Here is an 18,717-nt window from a genome sequence, read left to right as displayed (position 1 = left end):
AGTTTTATACCTGATATCACACATGCGGGGCCTTGATTCTTATTCTCTCGGTTTTATGCCTGATATCACACATGCGGGGCCTTGATTCTTATTCTCTCGGTTTTATGCCTGATATCACACATGCGGGGCCTTGATTCTTATTCTCTCGGTTTTATGCCTGATATCACACATGCGGGGCCTTGATTCTTATTCTCTCGGTTTTATCCCCTGATATCACACATGCGGGGCCTTGATTCTTATTCTCTCGGTTTTATGCCTGATATCACACATGCGAGGTCTTGATTCTTATTCTCTCAGTTTTATACCTGATATCACACATGCGGGGCCTTGATTCTTATTCTCTCAGTTTTATTCCTGATATCACACATGCGGGGTCTTGATTCTTATTCTCTCAGTTTTATCCCTGATATCACACATGCGGGGCCTTGATTCTTATTCTCTCAGTTTTATCCCTGATATCACACATGCGGGGTCTTGATTCTTATTCTCTCAGTTTTATCCCTGATATCACACATGCGGGGCCTTGATTCTTATTCTCTCAGTTTTATCCCTGATATCACACATGCGGGGCCTTGATTCTTATTCTCTCAGTTTTATCCCCTGATATCACACATGCGAGGTCTTGATTCTTATTCTCCCAGTTTTATCCCTGATATCACACATGCGGGGTCTTGATTCTTATTCTCTCAGTTTTATCCCTGATATCACACATGCGGGGTCTTGATTCTTATTCTCTCAGTTTTATCCCTGATATCACACATGCGGGGCCTTGATTCTTATTCTCTCAGTTTTATCCCTGATATCACACATGCGGGGCCTTGATTCTTATTCTCTCAGTTTTATCCCCTGATATCACACATGCGGGGCCTTGATTCTTATTCTCTCAGTTTTATCCCTGATATCACACATGCGGGGCCTTGATTCTTAGGGGATAAAACTGAGAGAATAAGAATCAAGGCCCCGCATGTGTGATATCAGGGATAAAACTGAGAGAATAAGAATCAAGACCCCGCATGTGTGATATCAGGGATAAAACTGAGAGAATAAGAATCAAGGCCCCGCATGTGTGATATCAGGGGATAAAACTGAGAGAATAAGAATCAAGGCCCCGCATGTGTGATATCAGGGATAAAACTGAGAGAATAAGAATCAAGACCCCGCATGTGTGATATCAGGGATAAAACTGAGAGAATAAGAATCAAGGCCCCGCATGTGTGATATCAGGGATAAAACTGAGAGAATAAGAATCAAGGCCCCGCATGTGTGATATCAGGGATAAAACTGAGAGAATAAGAATCAAGGCCCCGCATGTGTGATATCAGGGGATAAAACTGAGAGAATAAGAATCAAGGCCCCGCATGTGTGATATCAGGGATAAAACTGAGAGAATAAGAATCAAGACCCCGCATGTGTGATATCAGGGTATAAAACTGAGAGAATAAGAATCAAGGCCCCGCATGTGTGATATCAGGGATAAAACTGAGAGAATAAGAATCAAGGCCCCGCATGTGTGATATCAGGGGATAAAACTGAGAGAATAAGAATCAAGACCTCGCATGTGTGATATCAGGGATAAAACTGAGAGAATAAGAATCAAGACCCCGCATGTGTGATATCAGGGATAAAACTGAGAGAATAAGAATCAAGACCCCGCATGTGTGATATCAGGGGATAAAACTGAGAGAATATCACACATGCGAGGTCTTGATTCTTATTCTCTCAGTTTTATCCCCTGATATCACACATGCGGGGCCTTGATTCTTATTCTCTCAGTTTTATCCCTGATATCACACATGCGGGGCCTTGATTCTTATTCTCTCAGTTTTATACCCTGATATCACACATGCGGGGTCTTGATTCTTATTCTCTCAGTTTTATCCCTGATATCACACATGCGGGGCCTTGATTCTTATTCTCTCAGTTTTATCCCCTGATATCACACATGCGGGGCCTTGATTCTTATTCTCTCAGTTTTATCCCTGATATCACACATGCGGGGCCTTGATTCTTATTCTCTCAGTTTTATCCCTGATATCACACATGCGGGGCCTTGATTCTTATTCTCTCAGTTTTATCCCTGATATCACACATGCGGGGTCTTGATTCTTATTCTCTCAGTTTTATCCCTGATATCACACATGCGGGGTCTTGATTCTTATTCTCTCAGTTTTATCCCTGATATCACACATGCGGGGCCTTGATTCTTATTCTCTCAGTTTTATCCCCTGATATCACACATGCGGGGCCTTGATTCTTATTCTCTCAGTTTTATCCCTGATATCACACATGCGGGGTCTTGATTCTTTTTCTCTCAGTTTTATCCCTGATATCACACATGCGGGGCCTTGATTCTTATTCTCTCAGTTTTATCCCCTGATATCACACATGCGGGGTCTTGATTCTTATTCTCTCAGTTTTATCCCTGATATCACACATGCGGGGTCTTGATTCTTATTCTCTCAGTTTTATCCCTGATATCACACATGCGGGGTCTTGATTCTTATTCTCTCAGTTTTATCCCTGATATCACACATGCGGGGCCTTGATTCTTATTCTCTCAGTTTTATCCCCTGATATCACACATGCGGGGTCTTGATTCTTATTCTCTCAGTTTTATCCCTGATATCACACATGCGAGGTCTTGATTCTTATTCTCTCAGTTTTATCCCTGATATCACACATGCGAGGTCTTGATTCTTATTCTCTCAGTTTTATCCCTGATATCACACATGCGGGGTCTTGATTCTTATTCTCTCAGTTTTATCCCCTGATATCACACATGCAGGGCCTTGATTCTTATTCTCTCAGTTTTATCCCTGATATCACACATGCGGGGTCTTCATTCTTATTCTCTCAGTTTTATCCCTGATATCACACATGCGGGGTCTTCATTCTTATTCTCTCAGTTTTATCCCTGATATCACACATGCGGGGCCTTGATTCTTATTCTCTCAGTTTTATCCCCTGATATCACACATGCGGGGCCTTGATTCTTATTCTCTCAGTTTTATCCCTGATATCACACATGCGGGGTCTTGATTCTTATTCTCTCAGTTTTATCCCTGATATCACACATGCGGGGTCTTGATTCTTATTCTCTCAGTTTTATCCCTGATATCACACATGCGGGGTCTTGATTCTTATTCTCTCAGTTTTATCCCTGATATCACACATGCGGGGTCTTGATTCTTATTCTCTCAGTTTTATCCCCTGATATCACACATGCGGGGCCTTGATTCTTATTCTCTCAGTTTTATCCCTGATATCACACATGCGGGGTCTTGATTCTTATTCTCTCAGTTTTATCTCCTGATATCACACATGCGGGGTCTTGATTCTTATTCTCTCAGTTTTATCCCTGATATCACACATGCGAGGCCTTGATTCTTATTCTCTCAGTTTTATCCCTGATATCACACATGCGGGGCCTTGATTCTTATTCTCTCAGTTTTATCCCCTGATATCACACATGCGGGGCCTTGATTCTTATTCTCTCAGTTTTATCCCCTGATATCACACATGCGGGGCCTTGATTCTTATTCTCTCAGTTTTATCCCTGATATCACACATGCGGGGTCTTGATTCTTATTCTCTCAGTTTTATCCCTGATATCACACATGCGGAGTCTTGATTCTTATTCTCTCAGTTTTATCTCCTGATATCACACATGCGGGGTCTTGATTCTTATTCTCTCAGTTTTATCTCCTGATATCACACATGCGGGGTCTTGATTCTTATTCTCTCAGTTTTATCCCTGATATCACACATGCGGGGCCTTGATTCTTATTCTCTCAGTTTTATCCCTGATATCACACATGCGGGGCCTTGATTCTTCTTCTGTCAGTTTTATCCCCTGATATCACACATGCGAGGTCTTGATTCTTATTCTCTCAGTTTTATCCCTGATATCACACATGCGGGGCCTTGATTCTTATTCTCTCAGTTTTATCCCTGATATCACACATGCGGGGTCTTGATTCTTATTCTCTCAGTTTTATCCCCTGATATCACACATGCGGGGCCTTGATTCTTATTCTCTCAGTTTTATCCCCTGATATCACACATGCGGGGCCTTGATTCTTATTCTCTCAGTTTTATCCCTGATATCACACATGCGGGGCCTTGATTATTATTCTCTCAGTTTTATCCCCTGATATCACACATGCGAGGTCTTGATTCTTATTCTCTCAGTTTTACCTCCTGATATCACACATGCGGGGTCTTGATTCTTATTCTCTCAGTTTTATCCCCTGATATCACACATGCGGGGTCTTGATTCTTATTCTCTCAGTTTTATCCCTGATATCACACATGCGGGGTCTTGATTCTTATTCTCTCAGTTTTACCTCCTGATATCACACATGCGGGGCCTTGATTCTTATTCTCTCAGTTTTATCCCCTGATATCACACATGCGGGGCCTTGATTCTTATTCTCTCAGTTTTATCCCCTGATATCACACATGCGGGGCCTTGATTCTTATTCTCTCAGTTTTACCTCCTGATATCACACATGCGGGGTCTTGATTCTTATTCTCTCAGTTTTATCCCCTGATATCACACATGCGGGGTCTTGATTCTTATTCTCCCAGTTTTATCCCCTGATATCACACATGCGAGGTCTTGATTCTTATTCTCTCAGTTTTATCCCTGATATCACACATGCGGGGCCTTGATTCTTATTCTCTCAGTTTTATCCCTGATATCACACATGCGAGGTCTTGATTCTTATTCTCTCAGTTTTATCCCTGATATCACACATGCGGGGCCTTGATTCTTATTCTCTCAGTTTTATCCCTGATATCACACATGCGGGGCCTTGATTCTTATTCTCTCAGTTTTATCCCTGATATCACACATGCGGGGTCTTGATTCTTATTCTCTCAGTTTTATCCCCTGATATCACACATGCGGGGCCTTGATTCTTATTCTCTCAGTTTTATCCCCTGATATCACACATGCGGGGCCTTGATTCTTCTTCTCTCAGTTTTATCCCTGATATCACACATGCGGGGCCTTGATTCTTATTCTCTCAGTTTTATCCCTGATATCACACATGCGGGGCCTTGATTCTTATTCTCTCAGTTTTATCCCCTGATATCACACATGCGGGGCCTTGATTCTTATTCTCTCAGTTTTATCCCTGATATCACACATGCGGGGCCTTGATTCTTATTCTCCCAGTTTTATCCCCTGATATCACACATGCGAGGTCTTGATTCTTATTCTCTCAGTTTTATCCCTGATATCACACATGCGGGGCCTTGATTCTTATTCTCCCAGTTTTATCCCCTGATATCACACATGCGGGGCCTTGATTCTTATTCTCTCAGTTTTATCCCTGATATCACACATGCGGGGCCTTGATTCTTATTCTCCCAGTTTTATCCCCTGATATCACACATGCGGGGCCTTGATTCTTATTCTCTCAGTTTTATCCCTGATATCACACATGCGGGGCCTTGATTCTTATTCTCTCAGTTTTATCCCCTGATATCACACATGCGGGGCCTTGATTCTTATTCTCTCAGTTTTATCCCTGATATCACACATGCGGGGCCTTGATTCTTATTCTCCCAGTTTTATCCCCTGATATCACACATGCGAGGTCTTGATTCTTATTCTCTCAGTTTTATCCCTGATATCACACATGCGGGGCCTTGATTCTTATTCTCCCAGTTTTATCCCCTGATATCACACATGCGGGGTCTTGATTCTTATTCTCTCAGTTTTATCCCTGATATCACACATGCGGGGCCTTGATTCTTATTCTCCCAGTTTTATCCCCTGATATCACACATGCGGGGTCTTGATTCTTATTCTCTCAGTTTTATCCCTGATATCACACATGCGGGGTCTTGATTCTTATTCTCTCAGTTTTATCCCCTGATATCACACATGCGGGGCCTTGATTCTTATTCTCTCAGTTTTATCCCTGATATCACACATGCGGGGTCTTGATTCTTATTCTCTCAGTTTTATCTCCTGATATCACACATGCGGGGTCTTGATTCTTATTCTCTCAGTTTTATCCCTGATATCACACATGCGAGGCCTTGATTCTTATTCTCTCAGTTTTATCCCTGATATCACACATGCGGGGCCTTGATTCTTATTCTCTCAGTTTTATCCCCTGATATCACACATGCGGGGCCTTGATTCTTATTCTCTCAGTTTTATCCCCTGATATCACACATGCGGGGCCTTGATTCTTATTCTCTCAGTTTTATCCCTGATATCACACATGCGGGGTCTTGATTCTTATTCTCTCAGTTTTATCCCTGATATCACACATGCGGAGTCTTGATTCTTATTCTCTCAGTTTTATCTCCTGATATCACACATGCGGGGTCTTGATTCTTATTCTCTCAGTTTTATCTCCTGATATCACACATGCGGGGTCTTGATTCTTATTCTCTCAGTTTTATCCCTGATATCACACATGCGGGGCCTTGATTCTTATTCTCTCAGTTTTATCCCTGATATCACACATGCGGGGCCTTGATTCTTCTTCTGTCAGTTTTATCCCCTGATATCACACATGCGAGGTCTTGATTCTTATTCTCTCAGTTTTATCCCTGATATCACACATGCGGGGCCTTGATTCTTATTCTCTCAGTTTTATCCCTGATATCACACATGCGAGGTCTTGATTCTTATTCTCTCAGTTTTATCCCCTGATATCACACATGCGGGGCCTTGATTCTTATTCTCTCAGTTTTATCCCTGATATCACACATGCGGGGCCTTGATTATTATTCTCTCAGTTTTATCCCCTGATATCACACATGCGAGGTCTTGATTCTTATTCTCTCAGTTTTACCTCCTGATATCACACATGCGGGGTCTTGATTCTTATTCTCTCAGTTTTATCCCCTGATATCACACATGCGGGGTCTTGATTCTTATTCTCTCAGTTTTATCCCTGATATCACACATGCGGGGTCTTGATTCTTATTCTCTCAGTTTTACCTCCTGATATCACACATGCGGGGTCTTGATTCTTATTCTCTCAGTTTTATCCCTGATATCACACATGCGGGGCCTTGATTCTTATTCTCTCAGTTTTACCTCCTGATATCACACATGCGGGGCCTTGATTCTTATTCTCTCAGTTTTATCCCCTGATATCACACATGCGGGGCCTTGATTCTTATTCTCTCAGTTTTATCCCCTGATATCACACATGCGGGGCCTTGATTCTTATTCTCTCAGTTTTACCTCCTGATATCACACATGCGGGGTCTTGATTCTTATTCTCTCAGTTTTATCCCCTGATATCACACATGCGGGGTCTTGATTCTTATTCTCCCAGTTTTATCCCCTGATATCACACATGCGAGGTCTTGATTCTTATTCTCTCAGTTTTATCCCTGATATCACACATGCGGGGCCTTGATTCTTATTCTCTCAGTTTTATCCCTGATATCACACATGCGGGGCCTTGATTCTTATTCTCTCAGTTTTATCCCCTGATATCACACATGCGGGGTCTTGATTCTTATTCTCTCAGTTTTATCCCTGATATCACACATGCGAGGTCTTGATTCTTATTCTCTCAGTTTTATCCCTGATATCACACATGCGGGGCCTTGATTCTTATTCTCTCAGTTTTATCCCTGATATCACACATGCGAGTTCTTGATTCTTATTCTCTCAGTTTTATCCCCTGATATCACACATGCGGGGTCTTGATTCTTATTCTCTCAGTTTTATCCCCTGATATCACACATGCGGGGCCTTGATTCTTATTCTCTCAGTTTTATCCCCTGATATCACACATGCGGGGCCTTGATTCTTCTTCTCTCAGTTTTATCCCTGATATCACACATGCGGGGCCTTGATTCTTATTCTCTCAGTTTTATCCCTGATATCACACATGCGGGGCCTTGATTCTTATTCTCTCAGTTTTATCCCTGATATCACACATGCGGGGTCTTGATTCTTATTCTCCCAGTTTTATCCCCTGATATCACACATGCGGGGCCTTGATTCTTATTCTCTCAGTTTTATCCCTGATATCACACATGCGGGGTCTTGATTCTTATTCTCTCAGTTTTATCCCCTGATATCACACATGCGGGGCCTTGATTCTTATTCTCTCAGTTTTATCCCTGATATCACACATGCGGGGCCTTGATTCTTATTCTCCCAGTTTTATCCCCTGATATCACACATGCGAGGTCTTGATTCTTATTCTCTCAGTTTTATCCCTGATATCACACATGCGGGGCCTTGATTCTTATTCTCCCAGTTTTATCCCCTGATATCACACATGCGGGGCCTTGATTCTTATTCTCTCAGTTTTATCCCTGATATCACACATGCGGGGTCTTGATTCTTATTCTCCCAGTTTTATCCCCTGATATCACACATGCGGGGCCTTGATTCTTATTCTCTCAGTTTTATCCCTGATATCACACATGCGGGGCCTTGATTCTTATTCTCTCAGTTTTATCCCCTGATATCACACATGCGGGGCCTTGATTCTTATTCTCTCAGTTTTATCCCTGATATCACACATGCGGGGCCTTGATTCTTATTCTCTCAGTTTTATCCCCTGATATCACACATGCGGGGCCTTGATTCTTATTCTCTCAGTTTTATCCCTGATATCACACATGCGGGGTCTTGATTCTTATTCTCTCAGTTTTATCCCCTGATATCACACATGCGGGGTCTTGATTCTTATTCTCTCAGTTTTATCCCCTGATATCACACATGCGGGGCCTTGATTCTTATTCTCTCAGTTTTATCCCCTGATATCACACATGCGGGGCCTTGATTCTTATTCTCTCAGTTTTATCCCTGATATCACACATGCGGGGCCTTGATTCTTATTCTCTCAGTTTTATCCCCTGATATCACACATGCGGGGTCTTGATTCTTATTCTCTCAGTTTTATCCCCTGATATCACACATGCGGGGCCTTGATTCTTATTCTCTCAGTTTTATCCCCTGATATCACACATGCGGGGCCTTGATTCTTATTCTCTCGGTTTTATGCCTGATATCACACATGCGGGGCCTTGATTCTTATTCTCTCGGTTTTATCCCCTGATATCACACATGCGAGGTCTTGATTCTTATTCTCTCAGTTTTATACCCTGATATCACACATGCGGGGTCTTGATTCTTATTCTCTCAGTTTTATACCCTGATATCACACATGCGGGGTCTTGATTCTTATTCTCTCAGTTTTATCCCTGATATCACACATGCGGGGCCTTGATTCTTATTCTCTCAGTTTTATTCCTGATATCACACATGCGGGGTCTTGATTCTTATTCTCTCAGTTTTATCCCTGATATCACACATGCGGGGCCTTGATTCTTATTCTCTCAGTTTTATCCCCTGATATCACACATGCGGGGTCTTGATTCTTATTCTCTCAGTTTTATTCCTGATATCACACATGCGGGGCCTTGATTCTTATTCTCTCAGTTTTATCCCTGATATCACACATGCGGGGTCTTGATTCTTATTCTCTCAGTTTTATCCCTGATATCACACATGCGGGGTCTTGATTCTTATTCTCTCAGTTTTATCCCTGATATCACACATGCGGGGTCTTGATTCTTATTCTCTCAGTTTTATCCCCTGATATCACACATGCGGGGTCTTGATTCTTATTCTCTCAGTTTTATCCCTGATATCACACATGCGGGGTCTTGATTCTTATTCTCTCAGTTTTATCCCCTGATATCACACATGCGGGGCCTTGATTCTTATTCTCTCAGTTTTATCTCCTGATATCACACATGCGGGGTCTTGATTCTTATTCTCTCAGTTTTATCCCCTGATATCACACATGCGGGGTCTTGATTCTTATTCTCTCAGTTTTATCCCCTGATATCACACATGCGGGGCCTTGATTCTTATTCTCTCAGTTTTATCCCTGATATCACACATGCGGGGCCTTGATTATTATTCTCTCAGTTTTATCCCCTGATATCACACATGCGGGGCCTTGATTCTTATTCTCTCAGTTTTATCCCTGATATCACACATGCGGGGTCTTGATTCTTATTCTCTCAGTTTTATCCCTGATATCACACATGCGGGGCCTTGATTCTTATTCTCTCGGTTTTATGCCTGATATCACACATGCGGGGCCTTGATTCTTATTCTCTCGGTTTTATCCCCTGATATCACACATGCGAGGTCTTGATTCTTATTCTCTCAGTTTTATACCCTGATATCACACATGCGGGGTCTTGATTCTTATTCTCTCAGTTTTATACCCTGATATCACACATGCGGGGTCTTGATTCTTATTCTCTCAGTTTTATCCCCTGATATCACACATGCGGGGTCTTGATTCTTATTCTCTCAGTTTTATTCCTGATATCACACATGCGGGGCCTTGATTCTTATTCTCTCAGTTTTATCCCTGATATCACACATGCGGGGTCTTGATTCTTATTCTCTCAGTTTTATCCCTGATATCACACATGCGGGGTCTTGATTCTTATTCTCTCAGTTTTATCCCTGATATCACACATGCGGGGCCTTGATTCTTATTCTCTCAGTTTTATCCCTGATATCACACATGCGGGGCCTTGATTCTTATTCTCTCAGTTTTATCCCTGATATCACACATGCGGGGTCTTGATTCTTATTCTCTCAGTTTTATCCCTGATATCACACATGCGGGGTCTTGATTCTTATTCTCTCAGTTTTATCCCTGATATCACACATGCGGGGTCTTGATTCTTATTCTCTCAGTTTTATCCCTGATATCACACATGCGGGGTCTTGATTCTTATTCTCTCAGTTTTATCCCTGATATCACACATGCGGGGTCTTGATTCTTATTCTCTCAGTTTTATCCCTGATATCACACATGCGAGGTCTTGATTCTTATTCTCTCAGTTTTATCCCTGATATCACACATGCGGGGTCTTGATTCTTATTCTCTCAGTTTTATCCCTGATATCACACATGCGGGGCCTTGATTCTTATTCTCTCAGTTTTATCCCTGATATCACACATGCGGGGTCTTGATTCTTATTCTCTCAGTTTTATCCCCTGATATCACACATGCGGGGCCTTGATTCTTATTCTCTCAGTTTTATCCCTGATATCACACATGCGGGGTCTTGATTCTTATTCTCTCAGTTTTATCCCTGATATCACACATGCGGGGTCTTGATTCTTATTCTCTCAGTTTTATCCCTGATATCACACATGCGGGGTCTTGATTCTTATTCTCTCAGTTTTATCCCTGATATCACACATGCGGGGCCTTGATTCTTATTCTCTCAGTTTTATCCCTGATATCACACATGCGGGGTCTTGATTCTTATTCTCTCAGTTTTATCCCTGATATCACACATGCGGGGTCTTGATTCTTATTCTCTCAGTTTTATCCCTGATATCACACATGCGGGGTCTTGATTCTTATTCTCTCAGTTTTATCCCTGATATCACACATGCGGGGCCTTGATTCTTATTCTCTCAGTTTTATCCCCTGATATCACACATGCGGGGCCTTGATTCTTATTCTCTCAGTTTTATCCCTGATATCACACATGCGGGGCCTTGATTCTTATTCTCTCAGTTTTATACCCTGATATCACACATGCGGGGTCTTGATTCTTATTCTCTCAGTTTTATCCCTGATATCACAAATGCGGGGCCTTGATTCTTATTCTCTCAGTTTTATCCCCTGATATCACACATGCGGGGCCTTGATTCTTATTCTCTCAGTTTTATCCCTGATATCACACATGCGGGGCCTTGATTCTTATTCTCTCAGTTTTATCCCTGATATCACACATGCGGGGCCTTGATTCTTATTCTCTCAGTTTTATCCCCTGATATCACACATGCGGGGTCTTGATTCTTATTCTCTCAGTTTTATCCCTGATATCACACATGCGGGGTCTTGATTCTTATTCTCTCAGTTTTATCCCTGATATCACACATGCGGGGCCTTGATTCTTATTCTCTCAGTTTTATCCCTGATATCACACATGCGGGGTCTTGATTCTTATTCTCTCAGTTTTATCCCTGATATCACACATGCGGGGTCTTGATTCTTATTCTCTCAGTTTTATCCCTGATATCACACATGCGAGGTCTTGATTCTTATTCTCTCAGTTTTATCCCTGATATCACACATGCGAGGTCTTGATTCTTATTCTCTCAGTTTTATCCCTGATATCACACATGCGGGGCCTTGATTCTTATTCTCTCAGTTTTATCCCCTGATATCACACATGCGGGGTCTTGATTCTTATTCTCTCAGTTTTATCCCTGATATCACACATGCGGGGCCTTGATTCTTATTCTCTCAGTTTTATCCCCTGATATCACACATGCGGGGCCTTGATTCTTATTCTCTCAGTTTTATCCCCTGATATCACACATGCGGGGTCTTGATTCTTATTCTCTCAGTTTTATCCCTGATATCACACATGCGAGTTCTTGATTCTTATTCTCTCAGTTTTATTCCTGATATCACACATGCGAGGCCTTGATTCTTATTCTCTCAGTTTTATCCCTGATATCACACATGCGGGGCCTTGATTCTTATTCTCTCAGTTTTATCCCCTGATATCACACATGCGGGGCCTTGATTCTTATTCTCTCAGTTTTATCCCCTGATATCACACATGCGAGGTCTTGATTCTTATTCTCTCAGTTTTATCCCTGATATCACACATGCGGGGTCTTGATTCTTATTCTCTCAGTTTTATCCCCTGATATCACACATGCGGGGCCTTGATTCTTATTCTCTCAGTTTTATCCCTGATATCACACATGCGGGGCCTTGATTCTTATTCTCTCAGTTTTATCCCTGATATCACACATGCGAGGTCTTGATTCTTATTCTCTCAGTTTTATCCCTGATATCACACATGCGAGGTCTTGATTCTTATTCTCTCAGTTTTATCCCTGATATCACACATGCGGGGTCTTGATTCTTATTCTCTCAGTTTTATCCCCTGATATCACACATGCGGGGTCTTGATTCTTATTCTCTCAGTTTTATCCCCTGATATCACACATGCGGGGTCTTGATTCTTATTCTCTCAGTTTTATCCCTGATATCACACATGCGGGGTCTTGATTCTTATTCTCTCAGTTGTATCCCCTGATATCACACATGCGGGGTCTTGATTCTTATTCTCTCAGTTTTATCCCCTGATATCACACATGCGGGGTCTTGATTCTTATTCTCTCAGTTTTATCCCCCTGATATCACACATGCGGGGCCTTGATTCTTATTCTCTCAGTTTTATCCCCTGATATCACACATGCGGGGTCTTGATTCTTATTCTCTCAGTTTTATCCCTGATATCACACATGCGGGGTCTTGATTCTTATTCTCTCAGTTGTATCCCCTGATATCACACATGCGGGGTCTTGATTCTTATTCTCTCAGTTTTATCCCCTGATATCACACATGCGGGGTCTTGATTCTTATTCTCTCAGTTTTATCCCTGATATCACACATGCGGGGTCTTGATTCTTATTCTCTCAGTTTTATCCCTGATATCACACATGCGGGGTCTTGATTCTTATTCTCTCAGTTTTACCTCCTGATATCACACATGCGGGGCCTTGATTCTTATTCTCTCAGTTTTATCCCCTGATATCACACATGCGAGGTCTTGATTCTTATTCTCTCAGTTTTATCCCCTGATATCACACATGCGAGGTCTTGATTCTTATTCTCTCAGTTTTATCCCCCTGATATAACACATGCGGGGCCTTGATTCTTATTCTCTCAGTTTTATCCCTGATATCACACATGCGGGGTCTTGATTCTTATTCTCTCAGTTTTATTTCTGATATCACACATGCGGGGTCTTGATTCTTATTCTCTCAGTTTTATTTCCGATATCACACATGCGGGGTCTTGATTCTTATTCTCTCAGTTTTATCCCTGATATCACACATGCGAGGTCTTGATTCTTATTCTCCCAGTTTTATCCCCTGATATCACACATGCGGGGCCTTGATTCTTATTCTCTCAGTTTTATCCCTGATATCACACATGCAGGGTCTTGATTCTTATTCTCTCAGTTTTATCCCTGATATCACACATGCGGGGTCTTGATTCTTATTCTCTCAGTTTTATCCCCTGATATCACACATGCGGGGTCTTGATTCTTATTCTCTCAGTTTTATCCCTGATATCACACATGCGAGGTCTTGATTCTTATTCTCTCAGTTTTATCCCTGATATCACACATGCGAGGTCTTGATTCTTATTCTCTCAGTTTTATCCCCCTGATATCACACATGCGGGGGTCTTGATTCTTATTCTCTCAGTTTTATCCCTGATATCACACATGCGGGGTCTTGATTCTTATTCTCTCAGTTTTACCTCCTGATATCACACATGCGGGGCCTTGATTCTTATTCTCTCAGTTTTATCCCCTGATATCACACATGCGAGGTCTTGATTCTTATTCTCTCAGTTTTATTCCTGATATCACACATGCGGGGTCTTGATTCTTATTCTCTCAGTTTTATCCCTGATATCACACATGCGGGGTCTTGATTCTTATTCTCTCAGTTTTATTCCTGATATCACACATGCGGGGTCTTGATTCTTATTCTCTCAGTTTTATTCCTGATATCACACATGCGGGGTCTTGATTCTTATTCTCTCAGTTTTATTCCTGATATCACACATGCGAGGTCTTGATTCTTATTCTCTCAGTTTTATCCCTGATATCACACATGCGGGGTCTTGATTCTTATTCTCTCAGTTTTATCCCTGATATCACACATGCGGGGTCTTGATTCTTATTCTCTCAGTTTTATTCCTGATATCATACATGCGGGGCCTTGATTCTTATTCTCTCAGTTTTATTCCTGATATCACACATGCGAGGTCTTGATTCTTATTCTCTCAGTTTTATTCCTGATATCACACATGCGGGGTCTTGATTCTTATTCTCTCAGTTTTATTCCTGATATCACACATGCGGGGTCTTGATTCTTATTCTCTCAGTTTTATCCCCTGATATCACACATGCGGGGTCTTGATTCTTATTCTCTCAGTTTTATCCCTGATATCACACATGCGAGGTCTTGATTCTTATTCTCTCAGTTTTATCCCTGATATCACACATGCGAGGTCTTGATTCTTATTCTCTCAGTTTTATCCCCCTGATATCACACATGCGGGGGTCTTGATTCTTATTCTCTCAGTTTTATCCCTGATATCACACATGCGGGGTCTTGATTCTTATTCTCTCAGTTTTACCTCCTGATATCACACATGCGGGGCCTTGATTCTTATTCTCTCAGTTTTATCCCCTGATATCACACATGCGAGGTCTTGATTCTTATTCTCTCAGTTTTATTCCTGATATCACACATGCGGGGTCTTGATTCTTATTCTCTCAGTTTTATCCCTGATATCACACATGCGGGGTCTTGATTCTTATTCTCTCAGTTTTATTCCTGATATCACACATGCGGGGTCTTGATTCTTATTCTCTCAGTTTTATTCCTGATATCACACATGCGGGGTCTTGATTCTTATTCTCTCAGTTTTATTCCTGATATCACACATGCGAGGTCTTGATTCTTATTCTCTCAGTTTTATCCCTGATATCACACATGCGGGGTCTTGATTCTTATTCTCTCAGTTTTATCCCTGATATCACACATGCGGGGTCTTGATTCTTATTCTCTCAGTTTTATTCCTGATATCATACATGCGGGGCCTTGATTCTTATTCTCTCAGTTTTATTCCTGATATCACACATGCGAGGTCTTGATTCTTATTCTCTCAGTTTTATTCCTGATATCACACATGCGGGGTCTTGATTCTTATTCTCTCAGTTTTATTCCTGATATCACACATGCGGGGTCTTGATTCTTATTCTCTCAGTTTTATCCCCTGATATCACACATGCGGGGCCTTGATTCTTATTCTCTCAGTTTTATTCCTGATATCACACATGCGGGGCCTTGATTCTTCTTCTCTCAGTTTTATCCCCTGATATCACACATGCGGGGTCTTGATTCTTATTCTCTCAGTTTTATCCCCTGATATCACACATGCGGGGTCTTGATTCTTATTCTCTCAGTTTTACCTCCTGATATCACACATGTGGGGTCTTGATTCTTATTCTCTCAGTTTTATCCCTGATATCACACATGCGGGGCCTTGATTCTTCTTCTCTCAGTTTTAGTGCATCAGTTTTGGCCTCAGGTATGGTTTCTATCGGTGTCCTCAAATCCTGCCCTGATGAGCAGACAGGAGGACTAGGAAAAAGGCTGAGTCTGGCAGTAGTCATCAGGACCCAGCTCCTTCTACACCCATGGACCTATAGGGTCTGTGCACCTGTGCAATTTTCCTGCGTTTTGGTTGCATTTTAGACTGCACCGTGTCAATGACTAAATGCATGCGTTCAGCTTCCCCAGCAAAGTCTATGAGAAATCAGAATTTCCATCTGTACGTTGCCTTTTTTTTTTTTTTAAAATGTTTATTGAAAAGGAGAAAATATCATACAAAATCAAGTCTAAGTAACTCTGTAACATAGTGGCATATTTTAAGTTTGTGCATGAATACTTCCACATATCGAGGATATAAATACAATCGCAATAAGAGATCATGTACACACAGTTCTCCATGTGGACTTAGGTAATGAGTCAATGAAAAAACGTTGCTTTTTTTTTTTAGGCAGCATTAAAAAAAAAAGCAGCTTGTCACATCTTCACTGCGTTTTGGTTGTATTTTCAACCCATTGATTTCTCAATCTCAGAATGCACTGTTTAAAACGCGGCAAAAAACGCATGGAAAACGCATGCACTTTTACCACTTTTTTGTCAAACGCAGTGTAACATTTGTCAAAACGCTGCAGTTTAGTTGTCAAGCGAGAATGCAGCGTGGAGACATAGCCATACGGAGCACAAGGCTCAGATGCCTCTGCAGGAAGCATAACATGCCAGCTAGGACATGGACGAACCCGAAAGGGTGGACTACAGGCAGAAGATCTAAGGCTAAACAACTAGAAAACCCAAACAAGTTACATGGAGGAATTCTGAGGAGATAAATCTTCCTCAGGACTATTAGAAATATATTTCTGGATTCTAGTAATCACCTTGAAGCTTCTTTAAGACAGCCACCTCCATCTTCAGAACTTGCTTAGGTTGCTGTGCTGATTCCACCTTCAAAGCAACATTCTCCCGAGTCAGCAAATCCATGGCCTCATAGATCTCTCCAAACCCTCCCCCGCCAATCTTCTTCAGCTAAAATAAAACAAGACAATCAGCAATCAGAGACATCAGGGATGACTGTTTCAGATTATACACCAAGACATCAGATGTTGTCACCAGGACATTTACAAGAACTTACCACACTATCATCAGACATTATACCAATAAACCATTGGTTAAAAGAACTGAAGTCCTCAGTGCTTGATACCTTTTAATGGCTAACTGAAAAGATGGTAATAATAGCAAGCTTTCGAGACTACGCAGGTCTCTTTTTCAGGCTCAGACCAATAAATCAGACATTATTCCAGCACGGTGTCTACACAACACACCAGAGACTATTCCACCACGGTGTCTACACCAAAACACCAGACATTATTCCACCACGGTGTCTCCACAACACACCAGAGACTATTCCACCACGGTGTCTACACCAAAACACCAGACATTATTCCACCACGGTGTCTACACAACACACCAGACATTATTCCAGCACGGTGTCTACACAACACACCAGATAGTATTCCACTACGGTGTCTACACAACACAGCAGACATTATTCCACCACGGTGTCTACACAACACACCAGACATTATTCCACCACGGTGTCTACACAACACACTAGACATTATTCCACCACGGTGTCTACACAACACACCAGACATTATTCCACCACGGTGTCTACACAACACACCAGACATTATTCCAACATGGTGTCTACACCACACACCAGACATTATTCCAACATGGTGTCTACACCACACACCAGACATTATTCCACCACGGTGTATACACAACACACCAGACATTATTCCACCACGGTGTCTACAGCAGCACACCAGACATTATTCCACCACGGTGTCTACAGCAGCACACCAGACATTATTCCACCACGGTGTCTACAGCAGCACACCAGACATTATTCCACCACGGTGTCTACACCAAAACACCAGACATTATTCCAGCACGGTGTCTACACAACACATCAGACATTATTCCACCACGGTGTCTACACAACACACCAGACATTATTCCACCACGGTGTCTACAGCAGCACACCAGACATTATTCCACCACGGTGTCTACAGCAGCACACCAGAGATTATTCCACCATGGTGTCTACACCACACACCAGATATTATTCCACCACGGTGTCTACACAACACACCAGAGATTATTCCACCACGGTGTCTACAGCAGCACACCAGACATTATTCCACCACGGTGTATACACAACACACCAGACATTATTCCACCACGGTGTCTACAGCAGCACACCAGACATTATTCCACCACGGTGTCTACAGCAGCACACCAGACATTATTCCACCACGGTGTCTACAGCAGCACACCAGACATTATTCCACCACGGTGTCTACACCAAAACACCAGACATTATTCCAGCACGGTGTCTACACAACACACCAGACATTATTCCACCACGGTGTCTACAGCAGCACACCAGACATTATTCCACCACGGTGTCTACAGCAGCACACCAGACATTATTCCACCACGGTGTCTACAGC

The 18,717-nt window shown here is 42.1% G+C and overlaps 1 protein-coding gene across 3 annotated transcripts in view; it reads right to left on the bottom strand.

Annotated features, from left to right (window-relative positions):
• The window catches only part of TTBK1 (tau tubulin kinase 1), a 250,497-nt gene that overhangs the window by 111,130 nt on the left and 120,650 nt on the right, over positions 1-18,717 (bottom strand). For all 3 annotated transcript variants that reach the window (XM_075338944.1, XM_075338943.1, XM_075338945.1), the window contains one exon: positions 17,077-17,224. In XM_075338944.1, coding sequence (XP_075195059.1) covers positions 17,077-17,224 — 148 coding nt within the window. The remainder of the gene's footprint in view (positions 1-17,076; positions 17,225-18,717) is intronic.

The sequence above is a fragment of the Anomaloglossus baeobatrachus genome, chromosome 3, assembly GCF_048569485.1.
Source record: "Anomaloglossus baeobatrachus isolate aAnoBae1 chromosome 3, aAnoBae1.hap1, whole genome shotgun sequence".
Lineage (NCBI taxonomy): Eukaryota > Metazoa > Chordata > Amphibia > Anura > Aromobatidae > Anomaloglossus > Anomaloglossus baeobatrachus.
The sequence above is the reverse complement of the archived record's forward strand: the minus strand, read 5'-3'. Positions and strand labels throughout refer to the sequence as shown.